A 27,857-nucleotide genomic window follows, 5' to 3' on the forward strand; every position below is an offset into this window, starting at 1 on the left:
TTTATTAAAAAATCTTACCATTTTACAAGTCGAGTTTACGAGTCGATTCCATCTAAACAAAAGGAGTTGAGATGCAAACTCAAGTACTAGAAGATACTTTTTATTTTTCTTATAGACCAAATTTTATCTTGCGGTTTTATTTCGGGATAAAATGGTTAATGACCCTAAAATAAATTATAATGAATTAATTGCATAACTCTATGTATATATAATTGACATGAAAATTATTCATATATAATAAAATGAATAATTATAAAACATATTGTTGAACTTCTCTAAAAGAAGTATTTTTGAACTAGTAAAAGTGGCATGCCATATTTTATGGAATGTAGTAGTATTTTAACATACAAGTATTTAAAGAGTACTTTAATTTCATAAATACTTTTGTCATTTAATTTTTGGTCAAAGACTAACGGTTGTGTTTTATTTTTCTTATGAGCTGGATTGCATCTTGTGCTTTTTTTAGGGACTAAAATGGTTCTTCATTCTAAAAAAACAATATTGAATTTGAAGTAATTGCATAATTTTATGTATATAGTTATCAAGTCAAAATTATATATATATATATATATATATATATATATATATATATATATATATATATATATTAAATTGACCTAGTAAAAATATATGACATGCTATATTTTATGGAAGATTGAATGTCCATTATAGTCCCCAAGAAAAAGGGACATCGAGAGAAATGTGTGACATGCTAACTTGTCCTGGACATTGGAATAATAGATGAAAAACAGAAAAAATTAGTCCAAGTTCATGTGCTTTTTCATTTATTTTATAGTATAGAAGGAGCTCAGACAATTTTCGTGAGTTTAACTTAATTGGTAAAGATATTGCATAATATATTTAGGAGATGGAGTTCTAACCTCATACACTCCATTTCTCCACATTTAAAATATATGAGTTCAGTCACTAGTATACTTGACAACAAAAAAAAAAACAATTCACTTCACATTTAAAATGTGTGAGTTCAGTTACTAGTCTACTTGACAAAAACGAAAAAACAAAAAGGAGTTCACACATTTTAAAAGTGAAAAAATAAGCTGTCTGGGGTTCGAGCCACTAGTCAACTTGACAAAAAAAACTCACTTCTCCACATTTAAAATGTGTGAGTTCAGCCACTAATCTACTTAACAAAATAAAACAAAAAGGAGCTCACACATTTTAAAAGTTAAAAAAATGAGGTATCTGGAATTCGAACCATGGTTTACGCATATGATATTTTGCATTATTCCTACCAACTACGCACAACCCACTAGGACATTTATGTTCTATGTTTTGCTGCTGATGAGACTTCCTACCATTTATTTTTGACTTGCGCCTTTGCCAAGCATTTGTGGCGTTGGTTAGAGACTCGGCTACAATGTTCTCTTGACTTATCTACCATTGCAGCGTTTTTGGAGTGCATCCCGACTGCGTGTAGTTCGCAAGTGCGGGATTTTTTTTGTTGCGGCGATCATCCACACCGTCCATACTATCTCGAAGGCTAGAAATATTCTTCGATTTAGCTCGAATGCGGCACATCTATTCTTTCTTTAGTGGCACTGAGTGGTAACATGTCACATGGTTACTGCTTGCATGGTTGAGAGGATAAAATTATGTTGGATAATTTTAATGTTTCCCCATGTTACAATCGCTTCAAGGAGCTTATTGCGGTTAATTGGAAGGCACCCACTGCTGGTTGGATTAAAGTTAATACAGATGGTTCCCTAACAGGTAATTTGGCTTCATGCATGTGGATGTATTTCAAGGATCATAAAGGGACTTACCTGGGTGGGTTCGCAAGCAATCTTGATGAGTTGTCTGTTTTTTAGGCCGAGCTGACATGTATTATTCTTGCTTTGGAATATGCGGCTTCTCATTCTTGGCACAATATTTGGATAAAAAGTTATTTGACTTCTGCGGTTCAAGGTGTCTCGGATTCTAACCCCAACTTCTGCATATATCATATTATATAATGTCTCTAGCAATTGAGTTAAGCTCAAGGAAACTGTCTTAACAACTCTTTATCATCACTTTGTTTAATTGGATGGATAAACTCTTTGTACACCAAGCCTTCTAACTTCTTCTTAACTTAGATATTTTAAACGGAGACATATGATAAGTTCCATCCGAATTAGTCTTGCTCCAGGAATCAAGTCCATTTAGAAATAACTTTATTTCTTTTGATGTAGTCCTTCAAAAGTAGAGAATACTATTGGAAATTCTCTGACCAATGGAAACTCATTCCTCTCTACATCTTTCTAAATTGTAGCAGCTTTCCATAAAATATATATGTGTGCTCGATGAACTGCTTAGCCAATAAACAATAAGAATTTCTATCTCCTACAGTTATAAAAATTAAAAGGCTTAAATATGTAAAAGGATCATGTAAGTTTGTCTATTTTTACTTTTCGTCCCCGTATCTTTTTTTTTCTTTCAAAACCACCCTTGTAATTTGTTGACATTTTGCTTTTAGTCCCTCCTGTTAACTTCTGGTACAAAAACGTTTTGCTAGAAAACAGAGTCACATGTGGCAATCACTGACATGGCAAAACACACTTCTGTGTACTGTGTACTGAGAGATGATAAGTGACTAGATTTGAGAGACCAAAACCAAAAACACAAAATTGCAAAGGGATGAATTGAAAAAACCTAAACATCTAGGTTTGAAATTTACAAACTAGATCTTGTTCATCCCTCTCCCTCTATTTTTTCTTCTTCATCTCCAATCCCAATTTCTTCCTCCGAAGAAGTTATGGAAACTTTTATTTTTATTTATGATATTTTGATATATCGTGGGAACAAAGAGAAGCATGATCAGAAGAGCATAATATAGACTCAATATACGTTCATCTCAGCATTCAGAAAAGTATAACATATATAGCTGCAACTATTGTATACTGCAACATCCCAAACTACATTCCAAACATGAATTGAATGGTTTCTCCTCACTTCAAAATGGCAATGTTTTAAGAATCTAACCGTAAAAAAATTGGAAAAAATCAATGAGAAGAATGTATGCATATCTCAGAAAAGCATTTTACATTGAATTCATATCTTCAGAAAAGCATGTTCCTTGGCGAAGATTAGTCATTTATTAATCAGCGGTGAGAAAACTTCGTACCAATATTATAATAAACCAAAAAAAAAATATAGACTAGACAAAAATACGTGATTGCCCGAAATTGTAGTATAAACTATGTTTGCATATATTTTTGGGACTTTTCACAGTCAACTGTATGTGACAAATTCAACACCTCCAACTTGGGAGCTTCAAAGTTCAATCCAATTAACTTCACTCCTTCAAAGTTCTTCCAATAGATTTTGAATCCCTGCCCTCATGTCAAAAGATTCATAAACTTCAATTTAGTTCATAGAAAACATTAAAAACAAAACTACAAAATGAATCTAACATACTATAAAAATATATGAAGAAGATTACACCAACTTAGATCAACAACATATTTAAACTTCATCAGTGGCAATGAATGCTGACAAAGATTAATTAGAATTTAAACAGAAAATGAAAAGTACAACAAATTTCTTATAAGTCATGAACACAAAAAGATGCTTTCGTTTAGCAGAGCTTTTCAAAATACTAGTAAACAAGGCATCCATTACGCAAGAAGAGTTCTCTATTTTTGGAACACAAATCAAAACCAGGTGGAGTTTTTATCTTGCTCAATGACGGCCTTGAAAATACCATATCGTCAACAATATTAGCATGCACTCGATGACAACGCCGCAAATTGATCTCTTTGAGTTGCAGGCAATTTCCTACCACATGCATCACTCCCTTATCTCTGACATTATGACAGCATTGCAGTAACAGTTGCAAAAGTCCACGACAATTCTTTGAGATCTCATAGAGTATTTCATCGAAAACACCTGTATATGACAAGTTCAACACCTCCAGCTTGGGAACCTCAAAGTTCAATCCATCGAGCGTCACACAAGTACAAGCTAGGTTCAAATGTCTAATGTTACCACATCTCCTTAAAACCTGCAAAATACCTTCGTTAGATATGTTACAACATCCGCTCAAATCAAGCAGCTGCAAATTGGGGAAAATGGAAGCAAACCTTTTGATGTTTTTATCTCTTAACCAATTGCGAACCAAACCTAGAGACTTCAATTGGGGCCTTACAGCAAAATTCATCAAAGAATTAGAATTTTCTATACTAATCTCACTAAGTGGTGCGTATTCCATTTTAATCTCACTAAGTAAAGGATAGTTCCCAACGAGTTCATACAACATTGCAATGTTTTTAATTTCAAAATAATTAGTAAAGGACAAAGACCTCAAGGTTGGTCTCTCACAGAGAGCAGAAACAATGCCAACTTTGGTTATGCTACGACAGCGAAACATGATAACCTCTTGGAGAAGCTTACAGTTCTTAAACAAGTTGAAGAGTGATGTGTCGTTGATGTAGTGATGACCAGAGAGATTAATCTTGGTGAGTTTGAAAAGTGTCAATGAAAGAGTCTCTACCCTATTAAGAAAGCTATGATCCTTAAATTTACGGGGATAACACAGGTTGAGTTCTTCAAGCAAAGGGAAACATTCAGCAATGAGTAACAAGTCATTGCTATTGATAGAACCCATTCTTGAGGAAGTGAATGAGGTTAAAGTTGTAATATTTTGGGAGAAAGCTCGCAACCCAGCGGGAATGGTGCGATGGTTGGAGAGATTAAGTGATGAGAGTTTCAATGGAAAACGAGAGATTTGACCGAGAAGCACATTAAAATCAATGCGTTTGTAGCGCTTGATTTTGAGAGAGGTGAGGTTGGTGAACCTACCGAGTATGCTACCGAGAAAAGGACCTATTCCGTTGTTGTAGACCGTAAGTGAGATGACAAGACGGTTGGTGATGGAGAGAAACAACTTGGAGACAAGCGAGAGAGACTTCAACTCGCGATAGTTAGCACCATCGTTGAGGAATTTGAAGATACTTTCCCAACATTCATCAGGTAAATAAAAATCATCGGCAACAACAACCGTTGTTGTTTTTCGTCTTCTTTTTTGTTGATGACTGAACTGCATGGCTGTGTTTCTGGTGAATGATATTTACTATGAAAGGGTTAGGTTTTGCGCAAGACTGTGATGAAGACGTAGAAGAATTGGGATTTATATATCAGAAGCATATTGGGCCTTCTCTTGCATTTGGTTTAGCCTACAGCTGGAGTAGAATTTTATTTTGGGTATTGATCTTTAGGCACCTCAAAATTGCTCACTTTCACTTTCTTAAAAAATACATTGTCGAGAGTTACGATTCGATCGGGCTTTTAACACATAAAATAATTGAACAGGAATAACAATTTAATCGGAAGGGAAATTGAGGTGCCTAAAGAGAAATTGTCTTTTCTTTTTTGGCATCCCAACATTTTATAAAAGACATTTTATGTGTACAATATAAAAGACAAGTTCCATTTCAATAATAAAATGACAAGCTTGAAAAAAAGTTATTAATTTTTGAAATTTTTATACTTCTAATATTTTTTTTTGAAATAAACTGAAATTTTATTTATTGGGATTGTCAAAGTACAATTGAGCTTCGATTTAATTAGGCTTGTCAATTCAATATCTATTAATCTCAATATGTATTAATTTAGGTACCGTTTAAATTATGTACTTAATAAAGAAGAACTTTTATTTTCATTCAAGTCAAGGTCCAATCTTCAAGACTTAGAGTTCATTAACCTAAATTAGGGCCAATAAGGCGCCCATCTACATATACCAACTAACTATATGCACTGGTGAAGAAGAGTGATATACGAGATGATACACTCAGAGCACATATTAACCCTTCACATGATCCATCAACCGCCCGACCTTCGAGCTATAAGAGTAAAATTGACACATCTACTTATATATAGTGTTCCACACTAAAATAAGGTAGACACTCTTATTATGAGAAATTGTCCTCAAAGCACATAAAAACATCATTGGTTTGAGTTTTGGAGTGTCTTCGTAACACATCCCGAACATTGGTGAAGGACAGTCGTCAACCATTGTTGAAGTTGCGTAACACCTCCTTTGATCGACACTTATGCTCTCCGACAAGAATAATGTCATTGTATATGGAATCAAACTTATAAGAACATTGTTCCTCGAAACTGTTTTACCTTTTAACTACTGAATAGGTACCAAAACCAAAGCACTACTCCTTCTATGATATTTGCAAGCACCGTAGTTAGAGAATCTCCTACACTACACAACACACTTGCAGCGATCATTTATGCGATGAATATGCATCCACCTTCCAAAGAAGTGGAAAAACATGTGTCAGCACCTACTGACGCCCTTAAAAGTCACGAAGATCAGCCGAATCTGCATTGGAAATCATTTGGAAGATCTTTACCTATTAATTGGGCAGCAATCACAAATGCTCGGATAACAAACTCAACGATTAGACATGGTGGAGAACGTATAGAATCACCAATCATTATCACAAATTGTGCTTGATAAGTCGTATTTTATATGGTTTTAAGTGTTTATTTTAGTAGAATTTTATGTGTTTTTAGTTTCTTTTTAGAACTTTTGTACTTCAAATTTGTTTGTTTTTATTTCAGGATCAAATGTGATGAAAGATCGAGTCTTTGAGCAAAAGAATGAATTAAGATGCATGATTAAAGCTTCTTTGAGAAGAAAGCTAAAAGAGGAAAATTATGCTATATTTATGTGCTGATTTGGTGCATATTTATGTGCAGATTTAGTACAATTACATGTTATGATTTGGTGAAAATTTATGCGCCGATTTAGTGCAAATTTAAGCTCCGATTTAGTGCAATTTTATGTTGTTCCTTTAGCTATAAATAGAGGAACCATCAAACTTGTATAATTCATCTTTTGTTCTTGGGAATTCTTAGTGACAATTATTTCTTTGAATAAAAGTTCTTATTTTACTTGTTCTTTATAATTCTTGTTCTTTACTTTCAGCTATTTACTTTTATGTCTTTCTTCTCCTTCTCCTCAATCTTCTTGTCTACGATGAACATGAGTGAGTAGACTTCTTTGTCTTGGGATTGTTGGATGAGTCTAATGACCTAATCCTATCAAGCCAAGCCTAGAACCCTAATTTTATGTGAATCTATTTTTCTAATCTAATCTCACCGTTCTTAATTATTATTTCAAATACTAACTGAAGTATCGAAAGAAGAAGGTTAGTATTGGACATGTGAGATTAGACAAGGTTTATGAAACATGAGAATAGTCTAGTAAACCTTGAGACCTTAAAGTTTCGCTCTTAATGGGTTTCAATAACGATCAACCATGATAATAGGCGTGGTTGTTATTGAAACACACTCATTATTTCGAGAGAAACCTTGATATGATTTACAGAAACCGGTCTTTAGAAATAGATTTAACATAATATTTAGGTATTATAGGGTTGGATTGTGAAAGGTTTGTCATTATGAGTTTTTCCATTTTGAGTTTAAGGGAGGCTGTTAAAATAGTTGGAAGTTATGCGGAGTTAGTTAAGGTAGTTAGACTAGAGTTAGTGATCAACTATAGTTTTGAGTTTAAGGGAGGCTGTTAAAATAGTTGGAAGTTATGTGGAGTTAGTTAAGGAAGTTAGACTAGAGTTAGTAGCTTGGTTAGAAGTTAGTTAGAGTTAGTTAGTGAAACTAATCTCTATATATAAGAACACTATTGTACTCTCTAGTCATCTTTTAATCAAATCTATCATTCTACAATGAGTTTCTATGAGTATCTCCCACATGAGTACTCTTATGTTTGTTCTTTTGTTTACATTTATGATCTATGATTCCATGATTCTTAACAGATGATCTGGAAAGTATTAATATTATACTACGCAGATTTTGTAACGAAAACTCTCAAATTCTAAATTTTTAAAATAAAACCCTAGCTAGTTCCCCATCTTCCTCATCATGATCATTTGAATCCCGTCAAAGAACCTATTATTGTTTAATACATTGATCAATTTTTATATTGCATCTTAGTATTCACTCAAACATGTTATCTATATTTCTTATTTCTTAGCCCTAAGTTCATTTTTAGTCTGATGATTTTTAACAATGTTACAATCACTTCGTCAAACAAATGCAAAATTGAACCAAGTTTTCTGAAGAAAAAAAAACTCTATTTAATTAGATCTTTATACAATCTTGTATATTGAGCAAAAGGTAGCAAACCATGAAATAACCAAAAGTGACATAAACAATTAGTTTACTCATCTAGTTTTCGGTATTCTAACGAAATCTAATGATTTAAAATTTAAAACTCAATTGATTTAACTATCTTTAGTGTAAATCGATTAAGTTATAAATTTGAAGCAATGAGATTTATTTGAAATTTGGCGTTGAATACTTAAAACTAAACCAGAAATTATATTGTTTATATTTTGTTTTGCAATTCATTGTGTGATGCATTGTGTTCAATATACAAGAGTCTAAATTATGAAATCAAGCTGAGTGCAGTGTTTCTTAGAGAGAATGGTTCAAAATCGCATTTGTTTGAGGAATAGACTACAACATTATTAAGAAATCACCATCCTCAAATTGTATTTAGTGCTCGCAAATAAAAAATTAAGGATTCACAAATTTGGGTTAATACTTTAATGCAATTAAATGAATTGGTCAATGTATGCCGCAATATGTAAAGTTTTTGTTGTGTTTCAGATGAGAAGATAATGAAGGAAAACTTTCCAGTTTATTGTTAATTTTGTTAAGTCCAGTTAACATCGAGGAATAGAAGTTGTGTCATAAAATATTTTGAAAACCAAAACATGTTGAAATATTTTGTTGGTCAAGTATGGTCAGAGCTCACATATTTTAAATGTGGAGCAGTGGGGTGTTCAAGATTCGAACTCCAACCCCTCGATATATTATGTATTGTCCCTGCTATTGACACATGTTGAAATTTTTTTCACATGAAATAAATAAAGAAGAGCTAAATCAAATGATATACATGAAGAATAAAAATATATTATCAGTGTTCTCAAATCCTATTTCAACTGATAAAAAAATACCAAAATTGTTAAGTTGAACGTGATGATCTAGGTTCGAATCCAATATATTTTGTAATTTTTTCGGACAAGAAATAATGACAATGGAATATTTTTATGAATGGTTTGTCAACCCACTTGAAAGTATTGATGGATAGTTTTTGTTTTGTCAACCCACTTTTACTTATATCTTAACTTAATTTGAGTATAAGAAAATTTACGGATCTGAGATGAAATTGTTAAGAACTTATGAATGATTGGTGTCTTGAAATTTTTTAACAAATTGGTTGGGAAATTTTGATTTTGTTAACTTGGACATTTCTTCTCTCGTGAAGATAACAATGTTTTAAAAATCTAATCAGACCGGCTTGTTCAACAATGGATCTAGAATTCGATTTGATTCTTGTCTAGATCCCTAAAAAATTGAACTACATTAGTGATGCATGACCATTGGCCACCACCAAATTCAGCTAGTGTGAGCATGAATCTGAAGCAAAATGGATTCAAAAGAAAGCTTGGTCACATATAACATAAAATATAATACTAATAAGAAGAGTTCGTAAGGTGCAAATAGTAAAATTAATAGTAGAGAGAACTAATAACAATTGCATATGTAGAGATAAATAATACATATCTTCAAAGTTCAAACTAATTAATAATACATCACATAAATAATATTATGGTATAATAACATGGTGACCTAATAGAAAAAGGCACTCTTATTGTTGTATATAAAAATTAAATACCTTAAAATAAAAGAGGAAAATTGAAAGCCCTGCAATTTCTTCTAATTTCTCCTTGATTTCCAACCTTAACATCAAGATTTGCCAACTTACTCCAAGAAACTCCAAATCTTTCCCAAAAGTTAAAATTACCACTTGCAAAATTCCAAACCAAGACATTTGAAATAGGATCCAAAGCAAGTTGTTGATCAATTTGAAGTATCCCTCTCTTATTAACTATTTGATTATAAAATTCATTGTCAAAATCAAAGGGTGTTTTTTGATCCAAAAACACTGAAGTTTCATTCCCTCTTGATCCACATTTTTCAACCAAAAAAGCATCTAAATTAGGATCCATTGTAGGATCAATATTTCCATTAAAACTTGATAGCCTACTTTGAAAGAAGATACATTTAGCAAAACCAATAGTGTGTGCACCCATAAGGGTTACCATGTCTTCTAATGTTAACCCTTTTGAGGTAAAAAAATTTAGAGCTTGTGACACATTTGAGAATGGTCCAGGAATGGTTACATTGAAGCCATTGGATACTAACCCATCTCTTCTTCCTGTTAGGACATTGTATGTTGGTCCATTTGATAATGCAATTGCATCTCTTGTGGCAATTGTTAGGATATCGGCACACGAAACGGTTTGGGGGCATTGTTGTTCTAAGTTACTCTTGATGTCGTCAATTAGGTTGAATCCTCGAAGTGTTTTGTTTGGTTTTGCATCTTTCTCTGCTGTCCTGTTTACTCTTGAATCGATTAGTATCGAAGCATCACAACCCTAAAATAAAAAAGTATAAAATGTGTGAGCAATTTTAATTCCATTGTATATATTGCATACTAAATTTAATTTTGATTGAACTTCCTTTCAATAGCTCAGAAAATTCATGCAAACACACAATTGTCCATATTTTAATTAGGTTTGGTAAAATAAATTTAAAGAAACTTAAAAACAAACTCAAATATAAATTATTTGATCTTGATCGAACGATACCAACATATTGATTTCATGTCACAATGTTTTTTTTTTTTCTTGGTTAGTCAAAATATTTCTTTTACAACATTATATTTGGACCAAATTTGATTTGAGTAAGTGATCAACATTTGAAATCAAAATTGATCTACATCTACTATCTATATTGCATAAGATTTGAATGTAAAATAAAAACAACTAATATGAAAGAAAGAAAAAAAGATTTTGGATCTTCTATCTTTTTTTGAACAAACCAAAATAAGATTTACGAACAACAGAGTATCTTTAATAGCACAAGGTGTGCCAATAAAGACCTCAAAAGTATACAAGCGTCAATTCATAAAGAAATCGGAAATACAACAAATTAGCAGAAGGTTTTGGATCTTACATTGACAATGCAATCATGATAGTGCAAGCGAATCAAGGCACCAGCAATGGTTATATCTCTTTGATAATAACTTTGCACAACTTCACCTACAATTTCCTCTACTTGTGGACATGTAAAACTATAGAAGCCAAACCTTAGTTGAGCCAATGAGAAAGGAAGGACAAAGAAGAAGATCATTAAGATTATGATGAGCTTCATTTTAAGTGTATTTTCTATGATAATTGTTTCTTTGATCCTCTTGCAAATGCTATATTATCTATTAATTATAAGATTATGAAAATTGATTGTGCTTGCCAATAGAGTTTCCTCTTTTTGTTATATTCTTAATTTCTATTTGTTTTGAAAATTTAAGTTTAAGCTATTTAAAGATATACTGATGAATTCAATTACCTGGCATATTTGTCCAATTGCTTGAAGAGTGACATTACGTATAATTCTATTTTTTTCCATGTAACAAATGTATTGAATGCTTTGATTATGACAATTAGCTACATTATCTACTTTATTATGTTATTTTGCACTTAACTTTTCTTTCTTCATCCATTGGGTTAGCTATCAAAGAAAATGTTCTTCTTTCCACATTGTTTTTATGGCATAAAAAGGTAGGTGTAGACTATATAATTAATTTGTTTTTTACATAATAAAGATTAAATGTTCAATTTTGCGACTCATAAGGCTATTGTTACATAAAAAATTTAAAGGGTTGTCTAGTTACAAACATTTAACTTAAAGAATCACCGGATGTATTTGGCATGTTGGTGTTGGTTTGGGCCACCGCAAGTGAGCAGTAAGATTGAACCCCCTTCAATTAATCGGTCTTTGACCAGATATCGAGCTTAAAAAAATAACGAAACTTTAACAAATTGTTTTATGAAATATGATGAATCCCAATCAATGGAAAGTAGACTTGTATAAAAATGGTGCTTGGTTTAGTGGAAAAGAGTATAAAGCATAAAAATATTTAATGTAATATTACTTTTCTGTATCCTCCAAATGGAGAAGATGTTTGGATCCTCTTCATTTTTTTAAGAGTTTTTTTTTTTTGAGGGATTTTTTTTTTTAAGAGGTATTGTGTTTGAGTTTCGCCACTACTCACAATATTTTTTGGAACCAAAAAAAAAGTAACGAAGGGTTTGAGAGAATGAAAAACACAAAAATGGAAAGGAGGATCAGGGTGGGTTGGACGACCAAACTTTTCTATTTTCTTGAAAATTATTCTTCTCACCTTTTAAATTGTTCTTTTTTTCAAGTGTCGTTGGGCAAACAGCAGTTTACTGTCGTTTGGTTTTTGAACGGCAATTAAGTATCATTGAACACATTTAAGATGGGTTAAACTGATTTAAAAAGTGATTTACCTACCCTAAAATGTGTCTAACAATAGTTAACTGAGTTGGGGTCTGTTTTTGAGCAATTTGAGAAATGAGAAGAGTAATATTCTCATTTTTTTTAATTCATTTTACATGAGTTTGTTTGTGTTTCTTATAACCCATTTTCTAATTCTCATTTTTGGAATTTCACTTCATACCCCCTTTTATACCTATATCCTCAAACACGTCATATTATAAAAATACCCTTAATTATAACATATTGAGAAGAAAAAAATTCAAAAATCACATACCTACCTCTTGGATTAAATGATCCGAAAGAAATTAAATGTGTTAAAATTTCTGAATGTTTTGAATAGTTGAAAATATACTAGTCCTCAATTTATTTGCCCACAATGATATAATTCTTGCTTTGTCTTGAAATGTCAAGATCAATCTAAATAGTAACAGATTAGGTTTTGCTTGACAAGAAATTACTTTGCTTGTTTGCTTGGAATACAAATTTACCATTTTAAATTTTTATTTATTTGGTTAAAGATATCATACTTTTTCAGTTCCATGCTCTTTATATCATTGCTCTTTTTTACATTGTGTGTCTTTGAGGAAAACTGTAAAAGAAATATTTATTTTTTTGGTAGAAATGTGTGTGAGAGAAATTATTAAATTATATCCTATTTCCTCTGGACATATTTTCTCATTTGTGTGAAAAATTAATAGTCCAGCTAATTTTGTAACACCAGAGGTTAAGTACGAGACCAATTCAACATATTTGACATTTGTAACTCGTGGGAATAATTTATTGACTACCCTAGTTATAGTAGTGCTCCAAAAAGAAATAGCAAGACCTAATAAATATGCATCTAAATAATGTATCCATATTCAAAGGGAAAAAAATGTACAGATTGAGAAGGAAGACTCACAACTACTATCGGCAGTCCCAATTATGCATTTAAGTTGGCATTTGATTTGTTAAAATATTATGCAAGTGATTGAATTATTGGTTTCGTTGAAAGTTGTGGTCATACTACTAATATTAATATGAAGCTTCGAATTATTTTGTATGGATTACAAATCATTTGAGATCATGGTTTTAGGGATATTATTTGAGTTAGACTCAAAAATGACTTTGACACTTATCAAGGACGGATTACATATATCCAAAAAATGATAGAAACATGCATGTATTGGTTTTCTACCGTCTGTCTCTCGCGTATCCTAGATGTATCTGAAAAGTATCGGATAATTGTTTTTTAAAAAATTAAAGTTGATCTCTAGATACTCGGTTACATTTTTAATATTTAATCAAAATAATATTTATTAAAAAAGGTTCTTGTTGAGATTTGAACAAGCACCCACAACATTGCATTAAAGCATAATAAATTACTAGACCAGTTAACATCTTGATAATTTTTTAAAATAGCTTAATATGTATTTCATAAAATTTTGGCACCTCAAAAAAATTACTCGCCGGTGATAGTAACACTCTTTAACGTCTGAGTGGTATGAAGTATTATTTTACTTTTAAGAATCACTTAGAACAACAGGATTTACCTCCAAGTGATTTGGCACTCTACTGTTTGGGTCATTTGGAAGGAACGAAACAACAGGATTTTTAAGAACAAAGCTCAGGATTTGATCAAGTTATTAGATTATGTCAAGTTTATATCTTTTTCTTGGTTAAAAGCTAAATTGCTCTCTACTAATTTCAGTTACAATGACTGGTGGCGGAACCCTTTATTATTATGTATGAGTATTAGGGAGTAATTTTTTTTGGTTTTTTTCTTTCGTTGAGTTTTATGGCAACAGACTCATAACATTGTATTTCTTGTGGGTGGTTCTTCTTGACACACCTTGTGTTAGATGAACCACTTTTGATTAGTATTATTTTATTTTGGCTTCTTAAGAAAAATCACTTAGAACAATATAATATTTCTTATGTAGTTAATTACAACTATGTAGACTCCTTTTTTGTCCCTTTTTATATTCTTGACAATTAAAAATTCGTTTAAAATGTTAAGACCTCTTACCAATTGTGTCACAACACAACATCTTGGTATCAAATGTATTCTTAATAATTAAATTTAAATCACTCTTTTGACATAAGATAAGTCACAAAAGGTGATATTCCACAAGTAAATATCTCCACTTTGATTAGTAAAGGAGTCTTTATCGCAAAAGCAATGCCTTGAAACAAGCTTTATCATGTTACAAACTTTCTAAGTCAAAAAGGTTAGTTGCATGAAATAAAGACAGAAAAAGAGTTAAAGCAAAAGTAAATATGAAAAAAAGTAAAACAAAAAAGATTGCTTGCATTGCAATATGCCCTAATGACATGAAGAAAGCATTACCAGTAATGACTTGGTCAGCCACTTGAAAGATAAAGCAACAGGGTCAATGACTTGACCAAATTGAGTGGTATTTGCTAAATTCTTAAATGTGAAAGATATGTAATTCGTTGTTTAATGATAACAACTGTTTTGGTCATGCAGTTCAATTCATGGGTTTGATTTCTCAAGAAAAGAAAGTAAAGGAATGTTTTCACGTGATTTGGTGGACATGAATTTGATCGATTTAGAAGCATCGGAATTATACGGTCTTTGGTAATCAAGATTATTTGATTCACACATTTTTAGATATGGACAAATTTTTGGTTTGGACTTGGATTAAGTCCAAGGTTAAAAAAATTTCATATAATTTCTATCAATCGAGTAATCAATCACTCAGATGTTTATGAGTGACTTTATATGTAAAATGAATGTAGATGAATCGTTCTTTTAGTGCTGTTTTTTGTAATTCATCTTGGCATCTTGTGTGCTTAGATTGTTAGTTTTTAATATATTATATTTTTGGTCTTTTCAAAAAATAAATTTGGAAAATTGTGATAATCATGAAGTCTAGTTTATGCACATATTATAACTCTTACATGATTAGTCCCGTGAGCATAACTCAGTTGGCAGGGACATGCATTGTTATATACAAGAGCTGGGGTTCGAACACCGGACACCCCACTTATTCACCTTGATAAAAGGTGAATTCTAGCCACTAAGCTACTTAAAAAAAAAAAAAAAAAAAAACTCTCACATGATTTTGAACTTACTATCACTAACTATTTCCCAAATTAGAAGTTGAATCAAATAAAAAAACTGTTCTTCCAAAAAGTATGTACATGCAATGAGATGAAGTTATCACTATCTATTGTTGGTTCATTTGCAATTCCAAGAATCATTAATTTCATATAACATAATTCATTCAAGTACATCACTAAAATTTAATTACACAAATGGTTCCACAAAGAACTATGTGAACAAAGCAATATGCACAGAAGACATCTTTTTCCTTACAAACCAATATTGTAACAGTTATGTTAGGCCGAACTCAAATTTTCAGATGGTATTAGAGTCGGTCCAAGATTACTGTCGTCGATCAAAACAGAATCTCTGGTGTGTTTTCCAAGGATCAGTGATTTATTACCGGAGCGACAACTATTACTAGCTAGTAGTAGATGAAGAAGGCGAAATACAATTATTTGAACCTATTGAAACTGATCCGTTCTTAAATGATTCAGGAACAAATTGCAAGCCAATGTTCGGCATATGGCACCACTGCATTGAGCTAGGATCAACGCCATAAGGGTGACACATCTGCATTGAAGATTGAACCATGGAAGTAACATTGTTCAAGCTTTGATTCAGTGGAATCATCCATGAAGATGCAGAGTAATTCTGCAATGGTTTTGACCTATTATGTTCGGATTCGGATAACTCGTTTCCTCGAGTATAACCGTTTGTCAGAGAAGATAGACATAATGATGATTCTTCATCCCCATTTTCTCTACAATTGTTAGCATTTGCATCAACATTTCTCTTGTGGTTGTTAGGATTAAAGATCGAATCGTTAGATTCATTTTCCGGACCAAATTTTAGGACAATACCATTATTATTTGAGCACCTGAAAACCGCAGCAGATTCGGTAGAAGAATCGTTGCTTTCAAAATTTGAGGTTGAAATTCCACCGGAAGCTACAATCATGTGGCGATATTGAGAAGCTATCTGCTTGTTCCTCCGTCTCCCTGCACCGAAAGGAACGTTTCTCATTTTTCCACCGGCAGTCCAATATCTATGACATTTCCGACAAAAATGCCGAGGTTGACTGACATTATAGTTATTGAAATAACAAAATTTCGTGTCGAAACTGTTGCATCTTGGACATTGAACAATTTTGTCGGGTTTCTTTAAGACTTTGTCTTGATCTGTGCTGCTTGTCTCCATATTATCTTCCACAGTGCTTGTGTTAACTTTTGATTCATTTTCTTCATTAGAAGAATTCTTTGATTTCTCAATGTTTTGAATATGAGGCATTTCATTTCCTTTGTGCTTTGAGTTACTGCAAGAATTCTATATAATATAAACCATAATTAGTTAAGTTATGAAGAATCAAGTTTGGCAACAAACTTCAGATTTTCAGAATATGTAAAAAAAAACATAATCATGGAACATAAGCAATAATCATAATGTTTATGTTCATTAGAACTGATTATATACTATCCTGTGAGCTCAGCTCAATGGTATGACAATGAATTATTATATGCAGAGGCCGGGGTTCGAACCCCGACACCTCACTTATTCACCTTATAAGGTGAATTCTAGTCGCTAGACTATCTGACAAAAAAAGAACTGATTATATACTAGAAATCACTATAATTTATTAATTAGCTTAAATGCTCTTTTGGTCCCTTCTGTTAGGTTTCCGTTAGGGTTTTAAAAAAAAATTAACTCCTGGACACGTGTCACCTTGTCATTGGCTCTGAATTTTATTTTATTTTTTACAAAAAAAAATTATTATTTTTTTTAAATATATTTTTTTTTGTAAAAAAAAAAAATCTCAGAGCCAATGACAAGGTGACACGTGTCCACACTTAACGTTTTTTATTAAAACTAATGGAAACCTAACAGAAGGGACCAAAACGAGACTAAAAAAAAAATTAAAATCCTCAAACAATTTTTTTTTTAGTTAAGGGACCAAAGCGATACCAATTAAATAGTTAAGGCACCAAAAGAGCATTTAAGCCTTATTAATTTATGATGATTCTAGCTGAATCACTATGTGTCACCGTGATTCAGAACAAGTCAATCTTTAGAGTTTCAACAAAATTACAATGTCGGTGTCACTTATCATCACCAACCAATCAAATTATATTTATGAAAATAAAATATCCTTGAAATCAAAGAATTAAGACATTTCTAATTAATTTGGATGGGCCAGTTTAGTTTCTTAAAAAAAAAATTAAGACAATTTTAAGAGGCCTGAATTTATGACTGCCTTGAAAAAAAAAGAGCACCTAGCAATTTTATGATTTAATAGAATACTCCAATCAAAAAATTTCATGTTAAATTTCTTTAAGAAGTACAACCCAATTTCACAAAAATAGATTAGTATAAAAAAATGCAATAAATCCAATTTGATATCAGAAGAAACAAAGATACCCTTTGGTATGAAGCTTCACAAACCTTGGTCTCAATTTATTAAATTCATTTATATATGTACTCCCTCAGGTCTTATTTATAACAAAATTTTCAAAACAAAATTGATCCAATTTATAAAAAAAAAAAATCACAACTTTTGAGGTATATTTATTGTTTAAAAGACTTTTTTAATCCTCATTTAATGTTTATCTTTTTCATAATAGTGAATATATTTAATACTTCACAGAATTTTATGAGAGTATATTTGTAAAAACATTCAAAAAAATTGCAACAACTAATGATTTTCTTGGTTTTGATGATTTTTGGTTTCTCTTCTTATAAAAAGAATCATTGGAGGGAGTATTTACATAAACATAAAATCTCAATTATAAGTTTTAAAAGAAATATTGTTAGAATTCATTCAATTAAGATCCGGCTTTGTTTACATGAATCATATCCATATTCTTAATTTTATTACCAAATAAATATGTTAAAAAATAAAATCAATTAGCATTAATATATACTTCTCAAATTTTAAAGGTTTTGAAGCTTGTAAAATTTCTTTTTTTTTTTTTTTGGTCAAGAAGCTTGTAAAATTTCTAATAACATGACAAACAAACTAAAATCATAACTTTCTAAATTAACATGAAAAATGGTTATTGAGTGTGATATAAATATGAGTACTTACCATGGTTGAAGAGTTGGGCTGAATCTTCTTACCAAAGAGCATGATACTAAAATTTTTAACACAGATGTCACCTTCACCATTCATTTTGTGATGTTGTTTATTGTTGTTGTTGAAGTCTATGATGATTTTAAACAGCTCAAAAACACACCAAAGGAGAAGGAAAAATGAATGAGATATAGAAAGAGAAAAAAGGAGAAAGTGTTTGGTAAAAAAAGTGAAAAGCTTTTAAGTTTGCATTAAAAGCTAAAAAAACACCAAAAAAGACTTTGAAAATTAAAAGTCACCCTGCAAAAAGTGCAAAAGACCAGAAACACAGACAAAGTACTTTTACTATCCTTTAATGCTTTTTTTTTTTTTTTTTTTTTATCCTTTGTTTTTTTCACCTCTTTTTCTTTTTACTTTAATGCTTTAGACGTGATGACTCAATTTTGTTTATAAAAGATTTTAAGTTCAAATTTTAAAATACAACAATTTTAAAATTCTCTGAAGAAATTTTCTAAAGAAAATATTCAATCATATCATAGTTGCTAATGGGATTAATATTTAAAAAAAAATCCATGAAATTAAAAGGAAAGAATATTTATAATTTAATCAAGAAATTATAAATTATTCAAACTTTAAGCTTTTCTCTCTTCAATAAGTTGTCTTGGTAATCTTTCTCTAAGATTTTTCTTTCGTTAGAGGTGGGTTTAGTCAAATTTTGATTAAAAAATCATCATCTTCATCTTTTTTCTTTACGTCAATTTAAATAAGTGATTTTCATATAAATTTAAATTTTTATTTAGACTGTGATGATGTATTATTCACCGTTTTTCGCGATATTGTTTGATTTTTCATCTTGTTATGATGTTTATTTGATTCATATTGAAAGATAAGTTATTCAATCAATAATTTAGACGTTAACGTTATGGATCCGGAGAGATGATATTCCAATCACTTAAATTTTATTGCATTATTTGTAGAAGTTTTTCCGCCGTATACTTTTAGCTCAGATATTGTGAATTTCTTCGCAGATTAATCTTTTATGTTTTTATCGGTATTGAATGATCTATCAATTTAAATAAGTAAATATTTTTGTAAAAACAATACGACTAAAAATTATTTTAACTAAAGCATTTAGATTAACTTGTATTCCTAATCCTTCATTAAAAAAAACATTTACTCCTAGTGAATTTGCAGCGACACAATTTATCAAAAATTACTCACGAACCCGTGATTAACCAATCAAATCTCTTTTTTTTAAGAAAACACAGCATGTAAAGATGTTAGAGTTTTAAGCCTTCAACTACTTCGAACACTTATGATGTTGGGAAAGGCTAGTTTTTCCCCACCATGGGAAAGGTTTTTTTGACCGTTAGATCAAATGAGGAACACATTTTAATCATACTCTTTCATTACTAGATTTTTCCACACTTTCTTCTATCATCATTCTCTCTTCGATTGTGGAAGAAAACAACCGTGGAGTGATGGACATTCTTGAGAGGAACTTCTATTCCTTTTGTGGAAGATACGTCGCTGACGATGGTTATATTTGCATGCGGTGCTATCTTGTCAAGATTTATAACACTAGTTCTTTTTAAGCTTTTGTTTAATAAAAAAATGATTTGTTTCCCATTTGATATGTTTTCAACAGTGAGCAACTAGAGAACTATTGTAGTAAGATGACAGATTTATTAGAAAGAATTTTAAAGTTTATGTTAATGAGCTTAGGAGAAGGATTTGAGAAATTATTTTATGATTTTAAATTCAAAAAATATCAAGGTTACTTAAGAATAAACAACTATACATCACCAGAAATTTTCCAGCAACAACCATGGTGGTGTGTGGTGGTAAAAGTGGTTGCTGAATCTATGATTTAGTGGTGGTGGTGGTGGTGGTGGTGTGTGGATGTGTGGGGGACATAAAAAAAAGAGGGTGAAAGATAGTGTAAAACAAATAATTTGGTGTTGAGTTGAAGAAGACAAAGTGTTTTGATAGCGATGGTGGTGGTGGAAGATGATGTGGGGAAAATTTAATGTTGAGAGATCACGATAAAATTATGTACCATATTTAATCTAATAGTTACGATGATCAACTACTCCCTCCGTCTCTATATGTAGACTCCCTTTATTTTTTTCACGTTTCTTAAGAAAAGTTGCTACTATAATTAATGTATCTATTTTGTGTGTTAATATTATCAAATTATCATTTGTTTGTATGTATATTGAATTTTACTTTTCATATTTCAAAATAAGGTAGTATATTATAGTGGAGGGTCGTGATTCACGTAGTGCATCGTAATAACAAACATAGACTAACATTGGTCCAACAATGAAGAGAGAGAAGACAGCTGGGGTGGTGACAGATGGCAGATGAGTCATCAAGTGAATGAACTAGAGCCAAGAAATGTAGTGGCTATAGATACTGTCAAAAATAAATGCAGTGGCTAAGAATGGTAATGATGATGTGAGAAAGAGAAAAGGGACCCACCAAAAGGAACAAAGGGCCAAAAAGTGATTCTGACTTTGATTAGATTCGCTTTTCACGCTACTTTCAATGAGGTGATAACCTTTCAATAAATGCCCTTCATAATTTCATTTCGACCGTCATAAAAGGTACTTACTCCGTTCTATAATATAAATAAATAAAAAATTATTTTCTTTGTTTAAAAATATAAGTAAAAAAGATAAAGTTTTATCCTGTTTAATTTTATTTTATTTAAAAAAAATTTTTGTTTATTCTCATAAAATTTAATGCAAATTATATTTAATTTTCTCTCTCTTTTATTTTTTCTATAACCAATAGCCAATGAAATTTTTTTTAAAAAAAACACAAAAAATTATACTTCAAATTCTTATGTTTTAGTTTTATTAATAAATGTGATTTTTTTGTTTTATTTATAATTTGAAACGGATGGAGTATTGCTAACGAGTGTTTTAGTGACATTTCTTATTGATTTTAAATTATGAAGCTATTGATTGAAAAAGGTTAATGTTTCAATTTCTGATTTACTGACGTACAAATTCTCATAAAAATTTATTACTATCTAAGTTTTTAAAGAGTGTTCTAAATACATTTGTTAACATTTCTTAAAATTAAAATAAATTTTTACTCCGATTCTATTTATAAAAGATATTGGATAAAAAATTGATATATTTGATTTATTTTTTTAATCAAATAAATTGATATTTGTTAATCTAAATTTCTTAGATAAATAGAACTGGAGGGAGTATTCAATATTTGAAACACATAAGGATTTTTGGTTTCACTTAATTGGCCTATATTTCATTAAAAAAAAGTGTTTATCATTTGATAAGAGTTATAATCCAAAGATGGAGGTTCAACTATCGTTATTGATGTGAGAACTTCATGAATGAATAATTGTAAATATTTATGTCTTTAGATATGTCATGAACCTGCTCAACCCTCAAAATTCAACATTCAACTCGTCTCAACTTTTTCCTTCAAAAAAAAAAAAAACACTTGTGTCAACTTTTTCTTATTAAAAAAAAAAGTAGTGTTAACTTGTGCCTTTAAGGCACATATTAAGAAGCCCGAAAGAAGAAATATTTTCTAAAATTTTATGCATTTAATTGATTAAAAAATTAAAGATTAAATGCAATGCACACATTTCAATGAATTATTTCCATATTTAAATCATTAACTTGTGCTTGAGGGCACAAGTTAACATTTGCCTAAAAAAAAAACCGCAATTTTGATTACACTTTGTATGTTCAAATTTAAATTCAAATGTGTATAGTTAATTTTTGACACGTCGATTGCTCGAGTAAATGTAGTTAAACATAAATTGCTATATTTTGTGTTCCTGTGAGCTTGACTTAAGTTGGTAGGGGTATTGTATAATATATGTAGGATCGAAGTTTGAACTATAGACAGATCACTTATTCATTTTATAAAGTGAATTTCTAATCCCTAGATTACTTGAAGAAAAAAAATAAAATTGTGATACTTTCATTGTTATATACTTTTGCCAATTTGGATAATTTACCCATAATAAGAGTTAAGACACATGAGTAACTAAAGTAGAAGTTAGGCTGTGGGTATCATTCACATATTTTTTCATTTGACAAATTTTGATTGCTTGATGGATAAATTACCCACAATTCTTCTAAGGTAGTATTCTAGGCTTCACCATGCTTTCAATTCACTTTTAGTTAAAATTATTGTACAAAATTTATTAATTCAAAATCAACTTTTGTTACCACAAAATCAAACAGCAATACAAATATTTTGCCTTATCATTTATCATGTACGTATGCTTTTAGAGATGGAAAATTCTGATTTCAAATAATGTTATATGTTTGAAACCTAAAGTAGTCCATATAAGACGTTTTGAGCTTTCATTTGTATCAATGTCGAGAGTCTCACGTTTAACAAAATATTGCGACAATATATTTACAAGAGGAATATATCCCTCGCCTTATAATTCAATTCTATAGAGTTTAGTTAGATTCAACTCAAATTTTCATATGATATCAGAATCTATCCAAAATCTGCTTCGTCAATTGTAACCGTCTTTCGTACAAATGCTCACATATCTTACTTCTCTTTATCACATAAAACAGAATCTCATGTGTGTTTGCCAAGAATTGGTGTGCCATTACCTGAGATACAACTATTACTAGTAGTAGATGAAGAAGGTGAAATGCAACCATTTGAACCTATGGACACATTTCCATTCCTGTTTGATCCAGGAACAAATTGCAAGCCAATGTTTGTAACAGCCACCATCGGCGCGTGACACCACTGCATTGCAGTAGGATCAATGCCATAAGGGTTACACATCTGCATTGATGATTGAACCATAGAAGTAACATTGTTCCATCTTTGATTCATTGGAATTATCCATGAAGATGCAGGGTAGCTCTGCATAGGTTTAGACCTATTCTGTTCGGATTCGAATAACTCGTTTCCTCGAGTATGACCGTTTGTCACAGACGATACACATAACGATGTTTCTTCCTCTCCATTTTCTCTACAATTATTACCACTTGCATCAACATGTCTCCTGTTGTTCATAAGATTAAGCATTGAACCTTTGGATTCATCGAGCGAGGCATTTTCCCGACCAAATTTTAGGACAATACCATTATCATTTGAACACCTAAAAACTGCAGCAGATTCAAGATTTGAGCCATGTTGGTACCTAGAAGAGTCATTGGTTTCTAAACTAGCAGTCGGAATTCCATCGGACGCTACAATCATATGACGATATTGAGAAGCTATGTGTTTGTTCTTCCGTCTCCCTGCACCAACAGCAACGTTTCTCATTGTTCCACCGTTGGTCCAATATCTGTGACAACTCCGACAAAAATGCCGAGGTTGATTGACATTGTAGTTGTTGAAATAACAAAATTTTGTGTCGAAACTTTTGCATCTTGGACATTGAACAATCTTGTCTGGTTTCTTTAGGACTTTGTCTTGATCTGTGCTGCTTGTCTCCACATTATCTTCCACAATGCTTGTGTTAACTTTTGATTCATTTTCTTCATTAGAAGAATTCTTCGATTTCTCAATGATTTGAGTATGCGGCATATCATTTCCTTTATGCTTTGAGTTACTGCAAGAAATCTGTAAAATAAAAACCATAATCAGTAACAAATTTGAGAATAAGCAAGAAACAAAATCATGGAACATAACCAATTAAACATCATGTTATATTCATTTTTCACAGAAAAAACTATAAAATTCGACATGGTACATATCGAGAACTTTAATCTCTTATGTTTATATTGACAATGAGTTTGACATAATCACGGTGTCACTGTAATTTAGAAAAATCTACTCTTTCGAGCTTCTACAAACATGTCACTGTGATTTTGCCAAACTCAGTACGGGTAATTCCATAATTACCCGGAGGGCTGTCGCTTATGTTACTAAAACTAATCTGCCACAATTTCAGTTGATTTCACACCAGTCAATCATGTTATATTTATGAAAAACAAATCTATTTGTAATTGATCAAGCATTGAACTTTTTTAAGATTTGATTAATACTCCAACCAAAATTAAACAAATTTAATGTTAAATTTCTTTCAAATATACAACTCAATTTCACAAAAAAAATATAAGTATCATAAAAAATGCAACAGATCCAATTTTATTGTAAAAAATCAACTACTTGCACAAGACAGCTTAACAAACCTTATACTCGATTTCTTAAATTCACCTATATATGTATCTATTGACATAAACATATATTCTCAACTATAAGTTTACAAAAAAATTATAAAAAAAATCATTTTTTTTATATTAAAATTCTTACAATTAAAACAAGCCATTGTTTACATTAATCAGATCCATATTCTTGATTTTTTTTTTTATGAATATGTTAAAAAAGAAAATCATATATATCAAAGATTTGGAAATATTATAGCCATCCAATACAACAAAAATAAAATAAAAATACTTAAATTTTTTCAAATAAAAAAACAACATAAAAATTGGTTATTGGGTATGATATAATATGATAAAATGAGTATTTACCATGGTTGTAGAATTGGCCTGAATCTGAGAATCACTCACCGGAATCTTCTTACCAAAGAGCATGAAACTAGAATCTTTAACAAACATGTCACCTTCACCATTCATTTTTGTGATATTATTGTTATTGTTGAAATCTATGATGTTTAAGAAGCTTCAACACACGTAGATATAGATAGAAATAGAGAAAGAAATAATGAATGAGATATAGAAAGAGAGAAAGTGTTTGGTAAAAAAAGTGAAAAGCTTTTAATTTGACAGAACTTTTCAAAGGGAAAAAGTTTGCTTTAAAACAACCCTACAAAGACTTTTCAAAATTAAATGTCACCCTGCAAAAAGTACAAAAGAACATGAGCCACATCATTCATAGACAAAGTACTACCATCCTTTTATGCTTTTTTTTCTCTTTCTTCTTTTTTTGTTTCTTTTTCTTTTTACACTCTTACTTTAAAATATTTTTATGGAAATGGGATATGACCTTTTTAGTTAATTGAGGTTTTGAGTGTAAAGGAAAGGAAAATATACAACTATGTTAAAACTTTTGGGAAAATAGTTTGAGGTCAATATTTAATTTAGTTTTTTTTTTAATCGAATGTCCTCTGCATGCAATTGCGGAAAATAATCCTTCAAGTATTGTGAGACCTAAATGGACGGTAACTCTTCATATTAGTTTTAACGTTGTTGCATATCCAAAGGTGGATTCGAACCCAGAACTTTAGTTAAGATAGAAGAGACTCTTGTCATCTTATTTAAACGCTATTAGGTTAAAAAAATGAAGGACTGTATCAACATAGTTTTTCTTTATATTTTAATATTCTAAAAAAAATATGATGGTAAAATATTAATTTATTTTTTTTAAATTAATTATAATGTTCTTAAGTTAGGAAAACTAAGAATGGATTTTAAAATTAAGTGAATAATATAAAAAAAAATACTTTTTATAGTGAATTAATAGAAGGAGACAAATTTGATTAACATTTTCTAGTTTTATAAAATTTTAAAATACAGGCTAAGTTTTTTTTTTTGAAGAAATTAAATTAGTTCACCTAAATTGGTATCAGAGATAATCGATCTCGAGGAAGAGCACACTCCCAGATCCCAAGTCAATACCACAGGGTCAATCCAAGTGGGTTAAAATAAAGGCTAAGTTAATACAGTCTTATAATATTCATGTTAAATTGATATTTACTTAAAATTTTGTATATGTTCTCTATCACTTTAAAGAAGTACTTATGATATATGATTTATACTAAAAAGTCACGGCTAAGCTACAACTTATAAAGAAGAAATACATCTTAACAAAATAAGTTTAACATTTATCAGAGTAATAAATATAACATTTTCTCCTCTCAAGAAAGAAAAGTATAACATTTTCTATACGAAAATTACATTTTTTGTTATTCTTTAAACAATGTCTTCATAGCATTGTTAGCATTTTTCTAAGAAAAGAATATTTCTTACCTTTTCAATTTATCAAAGAAAAAGGTACCCTTTAACCACCTCATAAAAAAAAAAGTTTCCTTTAACCAAAGAAAAGAAAAGTGATGTTCTTTTTCTTTTTATAATCTTTTTCTCATGAAAGTGTCACGCGGATGAAATTAAAACATTGGACCGTGCACAATTGAATAAAATGCCTTCACTTATCACCTTACTCTTTTTAATTGCTTTTGTTTAAAGGATCTTTTTAATTGCTTTTGAATATGATTGATTATGAGCACAAAAAACTAAATATTGATTATACTATGTCTCTATTCTTGGTTGATTAGCCCTAGTTCAAGTGACACTAACGTGGGAAGTGAAACCTATTTATCATTTGTTAATTTTTTTTATTATATATCATTTGTAACTTCAATTTCATAACATTGACATCATAAATGAAAGATTTCACCCCTTCATAAAATACAACTTACATTATCAACAATTAATTGATTCAAATGGTAAAAATCTAAACCTCTTGAATATATGATCAGATATATGATTTTTGGTTTATATGGTTGAGAGGAGAGAGCTCATTTTATGTGAGCACTATCTACTAGACTATTTGACAAAAAAAAAATTGAAAGGAGAGAGCTCATTTTATGTATTTCATAGGTTCTTCAGCGAAAATCAATCATTGTTAAACGGTGAAAACAATGAACATATTGATATCATGATAATCTAAAGAAAATATACAGTTTACACGAGATTTTTTTTTAAGGATGAAGCAGTTTGGTGTTTCATATATATCATGGATGAGCCTAACATAACTTCACAAAACCGACTTGTGAGGTGAGAATTACCTACTTATAAACATATGTTTGACAAACTTTTTTCCAATTTGAGACCTTTTACTAGGGTTAGGAATAGGCCAGACTGACCTAGAGGGGCCTACGGCCTAGACTGGCCTGTTTAATAGAGAGGCTTAGGCTTTATAAAAAAAACTGGTTTAGTTAAATAGGTCAAACTTAGGCTTCTAGAAAAGTCTATTAAGTCTGATAGACCGAACTATTTGATAGCCTAAATGTAAAGTAAGTCTGAAAGTAGACTTTCAAGTCAGTCCAGACTTTTAAATAGGTTAGATCAGACTAAGAAAATCAGCCTATAATAGGTCATAGATCACACCCAAACTTATAAATTTTTCGTAAGTCACGTTCAAGTCTATTAAAATCTAGTCAGGTCTGGTCTATTCCCACCGTATCTTTTAACCGATGTTCAAATTAATAAATTGAGGCTCGAAAAGAAGAGAGTTGGGGTGGTGACAGGTGGCAGATGAGTCATCCAATGAGTGAATAAGAACCAAGAGATGTAGTGGCTAAGAATGGTTATGATGACATGAGAAAGAGAAAGAGAAAATGGACCCACCAAA

At 30.7% G+C, this 27,857-nt stretch overlaps 4 protein-coding genes across 4 annotated transcripts; all 4 read right to left on the reverse strand.

Annotated features, from left to right (window-relative positions):
* Positions 1-3,595: 3,595 nt before the first annotated feature.
* On the reverse strand, positions 3,596-5,041 carry LOC25495809 (F-box/LRR-repeat protein 7). Its single transcript, XM_013596056.1, has one exon. The coding sequence runs from the start codon at positions 5,039-5,041 to the stop codon at positions 3,596-3,598; it is 1,446 nt and encodes a 481-aa protein (XP_013451510.1).
* A 4,499-nt stretch (positions 5,042-9,540) lies between these two features.
* LOC25495810 (peroxidase 57) lies at positions 9,541-11,359 on the reverse strand. The gene is made up of 2 exons (XM_013596057.3): positions 11,056-11,359; positions 9,541-10,475 (listed from the first exon to the last, which is right to left on the reverse strand). Exons 1-2 carry the CDS (start codon positions 11,251-11,253, stop codon positions 9,714-9,716), a joined length of 960 nt encoding a protein of 319 aa, XP_013451511.3. The 5' UTR covers positions 11,254-11,359; the 3' UTR covers positions 9,541-9,713.
* A 4,223-nt stretch (positions 11,360-15,582) lies between these two features.
* LOC25495811 (dof zinc finger protein DOF1.3) lies at positions 15,583-18,740 on the reverse strand. Its single transcript, XM_013596058.3, has 2 exons — positions 18,531-18,740; positions 15,583-16,774 (listed from the first exon to the last, which is right to left on the reverse strand). Exons 1-2 carry the CDS (start codon positions 18,612-18,614, stop codon positions 15,869-15,871), a joined length of 990 nt encoding a protein of 329 aa, XP_013451512.1. The 5' UTR covers positions 18,615-18,740; the 3' UTR covers positions 15,583-15,868.
* A 4,104-nt stretch (positions 18,741-22,844) lies between these two features.
* On the reverse strand, positions 22,845-25,349 carry LOC25495812 (uncharacterized). Its single transcript, XM_013596059.3, has 2 exons — positions 25,016-25,349; positions 22,845-24,101 (listed from the first exon to the last, which is right to left on the reverse strand). Exons 1-2 carry the CDS (start codon positions 25,118-25,120, stop codon positions 23,100-23,102), a joined length of 1,107 nt encoding a protein of 368 aa, XP_013451513.1. The 5' UTR covers positions 25,121-25,349; the 3' UTR covers positions 22,845-23,099.
* Between the last annotated feature and the right edge of the window lie 2,508 nt (positions 25,350-27,857).

This window comes from Medicago truncatula, chromosome 6 (assembly GCF_003473485.1).
Source record: "Medicago truncatula cultivar Jemalong A17 chromosome 6, MtrunA17r5.0-ANR, whole genome shotgun sequence".
Lineage (NCBI taxonomy): Eukaryota > Viridiplantae > Streptophyta > Magnoliopsida > Fabales > Fabaceae > Medicago > Medicago truncatula.

Bases quoted from the DNA above. Each gene is read 5' to 3' on its own strand.
- LOC25495809 (XM_013596056.1), bottom strand. From the start codon at position 5,041: ATGCAGTTCAGTCATCAACAAAAAAGAAGACGAAAAACAACAACGGTT.
- LOC25495812 (XM_013596059.3), bottom strand. From the start codon at position 25,120: ATGAATGGTGAAGGTGACATGTTTGTTAAAGATTCTAGTTTCATGCTC. The intron at 24,102-25,015 runs GTAAATACTCAT...TTTATTTTACAG, and splicing joins AGGCCAATTCTACAACCATG to ATTTCTTGCAGTAACTCAAA.
- LOC25495810 (XM_013596057.3), bottom strand. From the start codon at position 11,253: ATGAAGCTCATCATAATCTTAATGATCTTCTTCTTTGTCCTTCCTTTC. The intron at 10,476-11,055 runs GTAAGATCCAAA...TTTTTATTTTAG, and splicing joins ATCATGATTGCATTGTCAAT to GGTTGTGATGCTTCGATACT.
- LOC25495811 (XM_013596058.3), bottom strand. From the start codon at position 18,614: ATGAATGGTGAAGGTGACATCTGTGTTAAAAATTTTAGTATCATGCTC. The intron at 16,775-18,530 runs GTAAGTACTCAT...TATATTATATAG, and splicing joins AGCCCAACTCTTCAACCATG to AATTCTTGCAGTAACTCAAA.